We start from the raw sequence: 12,949 nt of genomic DNA on the forward strand, positions 1-12,949 counted from the left end.
ACTGTTGATTTCAGTCCCTGATTCATCCAAGCTGACAGGTGACCTCACAGCCTCCCTGTGGGGGCTCTAACGAGGTGGCCATGTTGGGGAAGGGGGAGGGGAAAGCAGGTGCCACCAGGCCAGTTCCCATGTCTCTTGTTTCCTGGCACTGCCCTTGCCTCTGACTTCCTGGAACTGGGATGCCAGCGACCTCCTGCTGGACTCTCCAAGGGCAGCAGTGTTATCATCAGTGATGCTAAGTTTGGCTCAGATCTGCCTCAGAAACCTCAAAAGGAAATTCACACACTCAGGGGAGCTAATTGCCTCCTAATTTTTATTTGTGCAGGCTCCAGGGGCTTGACCTCCTCTTCAGAGGTGCTGGTCAAAGGCAGGGCTGGGGCCTCTGGACCACCGCCATGACCAACAAATGCAGGGTAACAGCCGTGACGCGCCCAAGCACGGGAAAGAACAGGGACAGGGGCGGGCTGGGCGGCTGGCCCATGGGCTGGGATCTCTGCAGGCCCCAGCTGGTCTCGAGTGATTCCCTGCCCAGGCCAGGAAAAGGGGCAGGAATGTGGGAACTTGACAATATCTGTCCTGGGTCCCAGAAGCATCCAGTCAGCAACTCAGTGAGTCATCGGGTCAATGGTTACTCCACTAGGACTGCAGCACTGAAGGTTGCTGTGCTGGGCTGGGCTGACCAGCTGCTAAAGAGAAAAGGACAGCGCTGCCATTTCAGAGGGTGAAAATGGAGACCCCGGACTGCAGCAGGGACTAAAATGGGTCTGGATAAATACAGGCAATATGCCAGGGCAGAGTGGAGGCGCTGGGTGAGACCCAGGGCCAGGACTTTCTGTGGCACCCCACACCTCGTTTTAATTAATTACGTTTTTGGTCTCTTGTGAGCCAGGCTGGCCTCAAACTCACACATAACCATGAATGGCCATGAACTTCTGATCCTCCTGCCTCTACCTCCCAAGGGCTGACATTTACAGGAGTGTGCCACCATGGAGGGGCCCCATGTGGACAACCCATTAGGCAGATGGCTCTCCCCTACCAGGTCATTTTGTGGGGCTAATAGGCTGGATTTGCTGACTTCTCCCAGAAAGTCAAACAGACCCAGCACAGGGCTGTTTCTGGGAGGCCCTGGCAGCATCTAGAAAGACTTCACAGGCAGCTTGGCAGTCTCTGACTTGGGACCTCAGTCCAGGCCCCCTTAGTATTAAAATCCCCCTCTCGTTGCCCTAGAGCTGGGGTCCCGGTAAAGACGCTAACTGCTCCAGCGCGCGCACGTGTGCGTGTGCGTGTGTGCGTGCGTGCGTGTGTGTGTGTGTGTGTGTGTGTGTGTGTGTATGTGTAGTCTTTCCCTGACTGCTGACCTGAGTGCTGATGGCTTGCTTTAGCCCCGCCCAGGAGCAGTGAGGACACGTTCAAGTTAGCTGTCATTGGGGGAAAGGGTGTTGTGGGACAGTTTAGACAACAAGGAAGTACCAGGCTCAGAACCAGCTGGACCCGCTTCACGCTGGGTCATCTCAGGCAGGGCACTAACCTCTCTAAGCCACACCTATTAGACCAAATCATGATACAATGACAATGACGCCTACGGCTACCCTTCACTGAGGCCCGGATGCTAGACACACTTCACCTCCTCTAAGTCTCAATGAATACGTCACCCGAGCACTGTTGGGGTCAGTGCCCGGCTTCCAATCTTCACAGCCACTCCTATGACTCAAACATGACTCCATGGGCTGAGCATTCTCATCTTCTTTATTCTTCAAACGCCCTAGCAAGGTGGGATTTGTACCCACACTGCAAAGCAGGACCTCGCCATCTTGTTCACCAAGCCTGCTTTGGAGACTCAGGAAACACCTCACACCTCAGTCTGAGCAGCACACAGTAGGCATGCACTTGGGATGCAGTTGGAGGTCAGTGTCCAGAGCACAGTGACAGCGCTCATGCCCTGCTGCTCCAAGCCAGAGGAGACCTGAGTCAAAAGGTCATGGTGGCCTGACCCTTGTCAGCATTCACCCTGTCACATGAGAACTAGCCACCGCCGCTACCAACACACTGAGCCATGCTGCCAATCCTGGCATGTGTGTAACACATATCACACACGTGCAAAACGAATATTTAACGATGGTGGGTCAGACGTGATCACCAAAATACAAGCCTGTGTCTTCTATTGGTCACAAGAGAGGTGGTAAGCTCCTGGAACTCACTCAGGCACCATGTAGAAACCCTGGCACCCTGTCCCAGGCCCACCCAATGCCGTAAACTGGTCTAAGGTGGGGCCTATATCCCAGCTGAGCAGCTGAGGTCGGGAACCCCTGCTTCCAGGGTCCTTGGTCACATTCTTGTCCCGCTCACCAGGTCTTTGGAAGTCTACCCATGCTGCTGGTCTTCCACTCATAAAGTCCCAGTACCACACTGGAACTGGACAGCAGAAAATGTGCCCTCAGTGACTGAGAGGTAGGGATGCTAGGCTCCTCTTTCAGCCATGCCCCAGTACTCCTCACCCTATGTGCTGAAGAACAGACACATCTGGCTAATGGCCGCATGTCCAGGCACTGTACTCCCGACCCTGGTTAGGCAGTGCTTTGGCAGGTGGCTGAAGGCCTATGGAATGCCACATCAAATCCCTGCTCAGCTGTGGGAGGCCAGTGCGGGGAGGGCCTCTAATGCCACATGCCCAGAGTGTGACCAAAGAGCCATGGCCCAGCCAGGTGGCAGAGGCTGCCGGGGATCCAACTTTAACCCCTCGCTGGACAGCCCTTGGGAAACTGGTTGTGTATGCAGATGGCTTACAGGGAAGCCTGACTTTCCAAGGGACAGCATAGGTGCCTGGAGCCTTTGCTTCTTTTTCTGAGGATGTCCCTCTCCCCCTATATACCTTCTGCCTTACTGACAACGCCAAACACAATCCATTCTCTTTCTTCTGGCAGCCTGAGTAGTTAGAACATTTCCCAGTTTGGCATCCCAGGTACATGGCGGGGGTTTTCTAATAATGTAAATCATCTTTCCACTACACCACTGTGGTTAATGTTTCCTTTGAAAACCATTCAAAGAAAAAAAGATGTATTTTAAAAACTGTCTTTAAAAAGTAATAAAAATTGTCTAAAATGGAAAGAAACTTGCCAGGGTCCACAGTTGGGAACCACCCAACCAATAGGAAAGTGTCTGACCTCTGGGGCTTTAGTGCGAGGCCTGGGGGCTGGCCCTCTGAGGCACAAGGCTCTTAGCTACCTGGTATCAGTTTCTTTTTTTTTTTTTTTTTTTTTTTGGTTTTTCGAGACAGGGTTTCTCTGTGGCTTTGGAGCCTGTCCTGGAACTAGCTCTGTAGACCAGGCTGGTCTTGAACTCACAGAGATCCGCCTGCCTCTGCCTCCCGAGTGTTGGGATTAAAGGTGTGCGCCACCATCGCCTGGCCTGGGTATCAGTTTCTTTTTTTTTTTTATAGTTACCATTTTTAATCCATGGGTATCAGTTTCTTGTACTGTAAAAGAAGCCATCATGGCAGACCTGTATCTCAGAGCTCGGCAATGAGACCACTCTTTGGAAATGATCAAAGTGTCCTCAGGAACAACCAGCATCCCACCTGCCAAGCCTCCTTTCCCACCCATGTGTGAGTGGGAAATTATTAGCAATGGTCCCTTGGTCAAGTGGGGTGTTGGAGGTTCCAGAGAGAAGCTTACTCCATGGTGTGTAAATGTCCACCATGGTCAGTTTTATGCTACCAGAGAGGGGAGCAAGCATGTTGTCAGGACGGTGCCAGCAATGGCTTTGCGTTCTGCCTCGGTGCTTATCAGTGCCTTTCTACTGGGGCCACCAGGCAACTTAGGTCTGGATGCTCTGGGGTGTGTGTCTGTGTGTGTGTGTGTGTGTGTGTGTGTGTGTGTGTGTGAGAGAGAGAGAGAGAGAGAGAGAGAGAGAGAGAGAGAGAGACTGAGTGTGCACACCTTCCCCTCCTGTAGATTGTTTCTAGAGAAGTTGAGCTTCTCCCACCGAAACATGAAGTGCAAGGAGAGGCCCAGGGATTGGTCCCTCTGCATTGCTGTAGGCATCCCCGGCCACTTGCTAGAATGTCCTGCAAGCTATTTCTGCATCCTCCCACCCCAACAACAACAACAAACCAGTCATAAAGTCAGATTCCTCTCTGCTCCCTAAGTAGGATTAGCTGGGTTATTTGGAGCAGGTAAATTCCTGCCACCTACAAGTTGTGTGACTTTAGACCAGTCATCAACCTCTGTTGATCTTAGCCTTCTCATCTTAACAAAAAGAAGTCACCATGGCCTCCACCTCAGCAAGCCCTTGAGAGGATGAGCTGGCCATGTAAGCAGTGGTAGGAGCACACACCAAGCTTGTGCTCTTGTTAGTATGGTGGTAGTCACACGGGGTCACTGCATCCCTCCACAAGGAGAGTGTCCTTCACACTGATAGCCTCTGGCCTTCCTGCCCTTGCAGGCAGACTCAAGCAGGTGCCCTGCCCCACCCTGCCTTCACTGGGCATCCCTAGAGAACTGTGTTGTGTATGGCGATGGCGGTCCCCGGACTGACCTGTAGTTGCCCTTCTTGGAGGCAATATGCAGAGGAAGCAGGCCATCCTTGTTGGCTTTGTTGGCGTCAGCGCCCTGCGAGAGAAGAAACTCTACCACGTCTTCGTGCTCATTCTTGCAGGCCTCGTAGAGGGCCGATGCGCTGTCACTGGCCTGCGTGTTGATGTCTGCTCCTGGAGGGGAAGAAGCAGAGCCGTGAGTGACCAGCAATTCCGCCGTAATTCAGTGCCACTGTGGTGAGCACCTCTGAGCTAACCGCTGTCTGCTGCACCATGCCTATACTGTCTAAATCCACAAGGAACCCTGGGATGTCCAAGCTAAGCTAAGTTTTTTTTTCATCACAGAGCAACACCTACTCTGTTTCTCTGTATTCATATAGAAATCTGGGTGGTCAAAGCTTACCTTAGGGTAAGCTTTTCGTCACAGCCCAGGATGCGGGGCCTGAAAGGACCCAGGATGAGCCTCTCATAGATGTGAAACCAAACCTGAACCCACATGGTCAGAGAGTAGAGACCAGGCCTTCAGCTCTCACTGTGGAAGGCCCTAGGCTGTGCCCTCACAGCGGCCTCCGCTACAGCTAAGCACAAAATTCCCAAAGGAAACCCCATTGGCTTTGTTAGTGGAGTTTGGGTTTGATGGATAGTTGGCCGATTTATCAGTCTGAGGTATCATCTCATGTAAGCTGGCCTTGAATTCTGTAAGTAGCCAAGGACGACGTTGAACTTTTGATCCTCCTGTGTCTAACTCTACAATGCTGGGGTTACAGGCACATACCAGCACACTAGCGTGTACAGCGTTAGAAACTGGCCCTGGGCTCGTACAGGCTAGGCAAGCACTCTACCAAGGGAGTCACGTCCCTGGGTGTGGAGGTTTGTGTTGGTCTCCAGGAGAAACAAGAGAGAAATGGCTTCCTTGCTCCTCGTAAGCTTATCTGAGCAACTGGAGATATGGCTCAGTGGCAAAGATTATGTCCTGCTAATAGAGGGGACCCTGGGTTCAGTTCCTAGCACCCACATAGCCACAACTATCTGTAGCTCCAACACCAATGGACACAATGCCCTCTTCTGATCTCTCTAGGTACTTACACTCATATACTACACACATATACATCTTACTACACACACACACAGACACACACACACACACGCAATGCACACGCACACCCTTTTAAAAAAAATAGTAAAAGTAAATTTTAAAAAAGCAAGGAATCCCTGAGCCACGCTGGCTAACTAACGCCTGGTGGCAGCCTGCCTTCTTCTCAGTCTTTTACATCTTCTGCCTCCCATGGAGTGTGAAAGAGAACCAGCGTGCATATGACTCCCCTGCAGAGGGAAGTAGGCCTCATGCTGCAGAAGCAGACGAGCTGATGTGGCTCGTGAAGGCTGAGATCAAAGCCTTGTACCAACCACAGCTCCTCTCAGAGCCCTGTGCTCGCCTCAGCCTTTCAGATGACTTCATTTTCAACAGCGGTGGAAATCTCTCTGGCCTTGAGAAAACGGCACAAGCCTCAGCGGTCCATTGGGACCGTTCAAATCTTGTTTCATGACTCCCAAGTTCTGGGGTCCCAGATAGCTTTTAAAAGCCTCAGTTTACCTTTTGTTGACCAAGAATCATGGTCCCACTTTCTCATGGTTACTATGAGACGTAAATAAGATCATAGAATCATAGTACCAGGCTCACAAGCTGCTCAACCGATGCCAACTGCCTGGACAGAACTCAGGACAGAGACTGGCCCTGCCCTTCCCTCAGAGGGAGAGTCCAGGGGTACCTTCAACAAGCCTCTGAGCCTTGGAGTCAGGCCCCCCAGTAGGCCTAGGCTTGCCAGCAAAGCAGCATGCTCAAACAAGGAAAATATTTGTGTAGGAACTGGCTTTCGACCCCCATGAAGGGAGCAGTCCCTGACTCAGTGTCGGCAGGGGACAAGACAGCTGCCTGGAGAGGGGAGGCCCCCTCACCCACTGTGCCCTTGCATGGCCTGCTGGCCTGGGTTCCAGGACTCCGCCTTGGCCTCTATGTTCTCAGAATGTTCACTGCAGATTTATCCCTGACTGCGAGCCTCATTCTGTCCTGACACACACTATGGATGTGACCTCTTGTCCCATCAAAGGCCCAGGGTCGATATTCTAGGCTGAGACCGTGTGGAACAGTGAAGGCTGAATGCAGACACAAGTCGGGATTCAGGCTCTCATAGTGAGCAGTCACTTAGCCTCTAAAGCCTCAGTCTCCCCATGTGGAGCTAGGACGATGCCCACCTCACATTCCACCCATTATAGGTCCATGCTCGGCAGGAGGTCTGACACACAGAAGGTCCTCACCAATTTTCTTGCAGCGCAGCTCCAAGGTCTGCATAGTCTCAACCTCCCCAGTGTTCAAAAGGGACCTTTCTTTCATTAGGAGTGAAAAGAAATCCCAGGGGCATGTAGGGGGAGTTGTCAAAATACAAGCCATGGTCTTGAGGTTTTTGCTACTGGAACATCATGGTACAAGCAGTACTATTTTAACTTCCCCAGTTAAGATTTTTCATGGGAAATTAGGGTAGAGACCTGAGTTCAGACCCCTTGTCTGTCACTGACTTACTGTGTGACCTTGGACAAATGCCTTTCCCACCCTGACCTTTAGTTTCAATCACGTGCAAAGCAAGGATGCGATCTCCATCTGAGGTCTTCTGGCCCCACAGTGTGACGTGGCAAAAAGGAATAGTGGTAGGGGCATCAAGAGTCCAAGAATCTAGATAGTTCTACAGCTAATTCTGTAGATAAGTCACTTCCTCTTTCCAGGCCTCAGATTCCTCTTTTTTGAAAGGAGGATGTTATTCTGGATCAGATGCTGGTTTGTAACTGTAAGCATGCTAACAGCACCTCCACTGAACCTGAACACAGCTTCAGACTGCTCAGCACAGCTCTGCAAGGCCCCGGATTGAGAGAGCACCCCCAAGATGACCCCAACATAGCTTTCCTTCCCAGGTGACCTCCGAGGCCCTTGCCAGCTGTGTCGCGTGACCACTCACCATGTTTGGCCAGGAACCTCAGGGCCTCCAGCTGCCCACTCTGGGCAGCCACAAACAAGGGAGTGATGCTGTAGACATTCTTGGCCTCCACCTTGGCCCCACCGCTCACCAGGATCTCCATGGCCTCCAGGTCATTGCGGGAGACAGACTCATGCAACGCTGTCCAGCCCCGGTTGCAGCGGTGGTTGGTGTCTGCGTTGTATTGCACCAATATTCTCACTGCCTCTGCATTCTTCCGCTCACAGGCTGGACCAGGCAGAAGACAGACAGTCAGTGTGGTCCTGGAGATATTTGGCAGTCGGCTGGGTTAATCCTCCCAACTGCCCCTGAAGAACGCAATGTCAGTACCTACACCAATAGATAAACAGGGTGAAACAGAGTGACTGACACGGGGTCACACCGAGAGTAAATGTCAGAAGTGGGGTTCAAACCCAGAGAGTCATGTCCAGAGACTCTGTCCCCTAGAATATTCTAGAGTATCCATAATTAAAAGGATACTATTATCCTTTTCAAAGGTATATCAGACACTAGGCCTGAAAAAATCTAGACAACAAAAATGCTCATTTAACTCGGGTTAACTCCATCTTTCTCATCCTCCTCAAACCTCTCCTTCAGCTTCTCCTGTCAAAAGACCCTGAAGGTGCCCTTGGCTCTGGCCCATAGTTCTAACCTGGGAGCTATAGAGGGCATTGAAGTCACCAAGGTATATGAGCTCTCTAAACCTGGGGGGGGGGCAGTATACATGGGGAGCATCTGCCTATGGTGTTTCAAGGAGGTTCAGCGCCTCACCTCATAAGCCATGGTGACCTCCCTGTAAACCACATGGCAGAGCCTTCCTGGAGGAGGCTGGGGGATGGACCACAGGAGGCTGGGGGATGGGACACAGGAGCCTGGGGCTTTGGTACATGACAGAACCAAGCTACTGGCTAGAACCAAGCCTACTTCCTATGGCTCTCTTTGGGACAGCTGAGGTCCCAGGTAACCGTTGAGCGTCCCCTAGAAGACCCTTCCATGTCAAGTTCAGGTACCTACTCTCTGGTCCTCACTGCCTACAGAATATTATGTGTACTAGATGCCAAACCCACAGGAGATCTGCCTTGTGTATAAAATGGGACACTAGCAACATATGTTGCTAACATATGGAGGCCTAAGGAAAGTGCTTTGCCCGCTGCACATGCGCTCTACATTACCAGTTAATTATGATGGATTAGCTAGTCAGTGAGACCGGGTCTATTAGTGCAGTTAGGGCACACCTTTGAGGTGGTCCTGAGACAGCCAGGAGGCTTGCTTTGCTTACATCAACATAACAGAGTGCGTATCCCCTCTCCTATCTTCGGGCCTTTGCCCATGCTGTTCCTCAAGCTTGGCCAGCTGGTAAATTCCTTCCTGGGGGGTTCAGGTCAGGCATCCCTCCAAGAGGCACCCACTCCACACATTCCCACCCCACCTCTTGCCAAGCTCTGTGTGCTTGTGCTCTGAGTATGTGCTTACACTTGGTGTAGCCCACAGACACATATCACAGCTTTCCATGCCAAGGTTTCGGTGTCCCTCAGCATGCTGACTCCAGGACACGTGGGAAATATTGGGTGACCCCATGTGCAAGTGCAAGATCAGATTAGCATGCCCCCATGCATCTTGGAGGGGTAGTACCCTCTGAAAAGTGGACCCCTCATTCATGGGAGCAGTCTGCACGCTGCCCGCCTGGCTTCTGGACTCCCTGGTCCATGAGAACCTAGAGACTTACCTTTGTAGAGTGGAGTCTCCCTGGACTTGTTAGAAATGTCCGGCTCTGCCCCCGCCTGTAGCAGCATCAGGAGGCAGTCCAGGTGCTCCCTGCACGTGGCCAGATACAGTGCTGTCTCCTCCTGCAGTGTGCGCTGGTCAATGGCCCCCGGGTAGGCTGGGGAAGAGCAGCAAATCTGTGAACGGAGGCAGCCACACTCCCCGCACGCGTTCTGGCTCCCTCACAGTTCTGAGCAAGGGTGTGGAGCTGCTGCTTCTGAAATCTATCAAGCCCAGGTGGCCTTCGTCTTGCCTCTCATGGTCCTGCTTGGGTTCCTAGCTATAGAAATGCATCTGGATGCCACCTCCTCTGGGAAGCCTTCCCAGGTTGAGCCCCTAGCTCTGAAGTGTCTATTTCTCCCTTGTTCTCTTAGCCACTGCTAGTGCGCCCATATCTCATGTAACTTTTTCTCTTAGCATGGCTGGCGGGAGTGAGGACCAGTCGGTGGCCAAGGCAATACCTGCCTGTTGGTACTATTAATTCTAATCTTTCCGAACAGGAATATGGGATTTGGAGATGAGGCAGGACTCTCACAGGGTCCCACAGTTGGTGGGGACAGCCTTGGCAGTACATAGGCATATTTGTTCTTTCTACTGGAACATTCTGGAACAAGCTGACAGAGACTGTCTCAGAAATCAGTTCTTCCCTGTTTATATTCTAAGAATTAGGTTTTCTTGTCTGAAAGTCATGGAGAGATGCAGCAAAGGCAGGGGCCGGGTCCTGTCCACCCCCCACCGAGGGAAAGCCCCTATCCCTGCTGGCCCTTCAGAGATGGCCCTCACCTTTCTGCAGGATCTTCAGGCAGCCCAGCTGGCCATAGTAGGCCGCCTCATGCAGCGGCAGCCAGCCCTCCTTGTTGGGCTCTGCCAGATTCTTCCCGTCCTTGATCATGACCTTCAAGGCTTCTTCATCCCCTTCCTTGATGGCCTTCAGCACAGGGTCCATAGTCCTGTGGGAGCAAGTGGCAGACTTAGGCAGAGGCTGGGTCAGCGGCCCTGTTTCCTGAGGCCAAACAGGACCTGCTGGAGAGTAGGAGCCAGCTCCTGCCCTGGAGTCCCTCATTCTTGGGTATTCGGTCTATTCTAGGACCAACGCTTCTGCCCTCCGGCTCAGCGGATGTAAGACAACTGGGGTGGGTCCTCTGCAGCCCTGTGACTTTCTGTGGCTGAAGCTAATGTCACACCCAGATATTCCTACCAAGGGGACTCGGGCACAGACAGTGGCTAACAGCTGCGGCGGTGTCTGCAGTAACCGGGGGCCTTTCCCAAAGATGGACCTCTGCTTTGTACCAAGCACAGCTACCTACAGGGCTGAATGACTGCAAGAGCTCCCAGAGGCATGGACCTGCCAAGGCGCCTCCCTTCACCGTCACCACAGCCTTCCCGTCTCCCCATCGAATCCATTATCCCTACTCCCAGCTGCTGCAAAATGACAGTACTTGAAGGATTAATAAATTAGAAGCCTTCACAGTTTAAACCTTCTAAATGTCAATAGATTTCAAGGCTAGAGAGAGGGGCATCTTTGTTTGGCTCACTGAAGGCAAGGTGTCCATTTATTCATTTGCTGGTTCGTCTGTCTGTTTGCTAGAACCCCTTCCCTTACCGAGTCAGTGGGGACCATGACTATTTAGGATCCTGGGATCAGGGGCAATGCTGGCTTCGAGGGGAGTCTCCAGGACCAGCACCCAAACCCTCCCGGCTGCTTCCTCCAGCAGGCAACACTTCCTCCTGCCACTCAGCCTCCGGGTTATTAATAGCAGATGGGTAAAGAGACAGAGACTCAAGGACAAAGGACTAACTAGCCAGCTAGATCCTTAAGGTCCATCAACACCATCACAGCCACCTGCTTGGGTTCCACTCAGGAGCAACCGGATCGAGCCCATCAGTCCCAGGGAGGGCCCCATGGGGTATGTGGCCACTGCTGAAGTGGAAGGGAGTGGGCTGGCTGGTCCTGTGGCCTTCGTCAGGGAGGTTACCACTATGTAATGCTCGCTATCTGACACACCAGCTGGAGTGCGTCTCTCGAGCCGGGGTTCACAGACCCTGGGGCCCTCAGTGTCACACACTGACAGCTTCCCCATGGGCTCAGACAAAGTCCTCACCCCAAAGGGGGGAGGTTGTCAGGCATGTTAAATTACCTAGGATTAGCTGAACAGGGCCTTGGAAGATCACATAGTCCTTTCCAACCCTACCTTGCAGAAAAGGGATGCTGGGGGCAGCCCTCCTGGGGGGACACGTAGGGGCAGGCAGCCGTCTTTGGGGGGACACACAGGGGTGAACAGGCCCTCCTGGGGGGACACGCAGGGGCGGGCATGCCCTTCTTGGGGAGACATGCAGGGGTGGGCAGACCCTCCTGGGGGGACATGCAGGGGCGGGCAGACCCTCCTTCGGGGGACACGCAGGGGCGGGCAGGCCCTCCTTCGGGGGACACGCAGGGGCGGGCAGGCCCTCCTTCGGGGGACATGCAGGGGTGGGCAGGCCCATTTTGGGGGGACATGCAGGGGTGGGCAGGCCCACTTTGGGGGGACATACAGGCAATTGTACTGAGATTAGAACTGGGGCTTTCTTTTGGGTCAACCCCAAAGCCCCAAGGACAATGTGGTGCCTGTAGGATTTAGAGAGGCCAGGAATGAGAACCGGCCAGCTGACTCCTCTTCTCTGCCACTCAGAAATGGGGTCCCACCAAGGGAAACTTTTTTGCTTTTAACTGCCATCCTGGAGTTCAGAACAAGGAGAAAGCATTACCTCCTAACTATAGCATAAGCTCAGTGCCCCGGGCAGAACCCTCTCCTTTGGCTCTGATTAGTCCTGGCCTTTGGCATCTGGCACTAAATAAAGTATTGTGGGTGGGGCTTTAGATGTGCACAGATGAGCCCCTGGAGGTGGCCTGGGGAGATACAAGACAGGGATAAAGAGGACTGGAAGCCAGCACCTCGTTCTTCCCCTGGTCCTTTGACCTTGCTAGGGCCCCAGATGCAGAGCTCCATGGAGCTCCTCCAGCAGCAGGTCACAATCTCTGGAGATAGCTTAGGGGTCAGTCCCGAGCACAGCCTGAATGCCACTCCTAGTGGGCATCAGTCCTATAGCCAGCGCAGCAAGAGCACTGGAACCTAGGGGACACAGCGAGAAGGGGATCTAGGGCTACAAATCTACCCCTCTCCCTGCTGCCCCCATTGGAGGTGTGAGCTTGATGGGGCCAGGTGCAGGGGTCACTTACGCCATCTGGGAGGTCTTGAACAGGCTGCTGCTATACTTCTGCATGACCCCTTGGAACAAGCCCAGGGGTGCTTGGGACGGTGCGCTCTCAGGAGGCGATGACCTGGAGGGTACAGAGCTGGCGTGAAAGAGAGAAAAGTACTCTGCATAGGAGAAGCGGGTCATGCTGGAGGCAGGAAGGAGGATGGAGAGTGAGCCGGGAGAAAGAGTCTGAGTGACAGACAGACACAGGGCTCTGAACCAAAGCAGATGGCCGGGTCCTCTCTGTGTGCTGGACACAGCTGCTGTGTCTCTGGATTATTTTTGGCCCTTGGAGGAAGCCCTTAGAGATTTAAATGACCATATAAGACAACAATGAGGTTAACCTCACCCCGCCCCCACCGCCCCCCTCCTCAGCCAACCACAAGGGAGC

The 12,949-nt window shown here is 53.0% G+C and overlaps 1 protein-coding gene across 1 annotated transcript in view; it reads right to left on the reverse strand.

Annotated features, from left to right (window-relative positions):
* Nucleotides 1-12,949, reverse strand: part of Asb2 (ankyrin repeat and SOCS box containing 2) — a 39,471-nt gene that overhangs the window by 6,868 nt on the left and 19,654 nt on the right. The window contains exons 3-7 of the mRNA XM_050151559.1: nucleotides 12,539-12,640; nucleotides 10,105-10,271; nucleotides 9,284-9,439; nucleotides 7,540-7,785; nucleotides 4,534-4,705 (exon numbers count right to left, since the gene is read on the reverse strand). Of these exons, the coding sequence (XP_050007516.1) occupies nucleotides 4,534-4,705; nucleotides 7,540-7,785; nucleotides 9,284-9,439; nucleotides 10,105-10,271; nucleotides 12,539-12,640 (843 nt within the window). The remainder of the gene's footprint in view (nucleotides 1-4,533; nucleotides 4,706-7,539; nucleotides 7,786-9,283; nucleotides 9,440-10,104; nucleotides 10,272-12,538; nucleotides 12,641-12,949) is intronic.

This window comes from Alexandromys fortis, unplaced genomic scaffold (genome assembly GCF_014885135.2).
Source record: "Alexandromys fortis isolate MF-2015 unplaced genomic scaffold, M_Fortis_MF-2015_v1.1 scaffold_63, whole genome shotgun sequence".
Classification (NCBI taxonomy): Eukaryota; Metazoa; Chordata; class Mammalia; order Rodentia; family Cricetidae; genus Alexandromys; species Alexandromys fortis.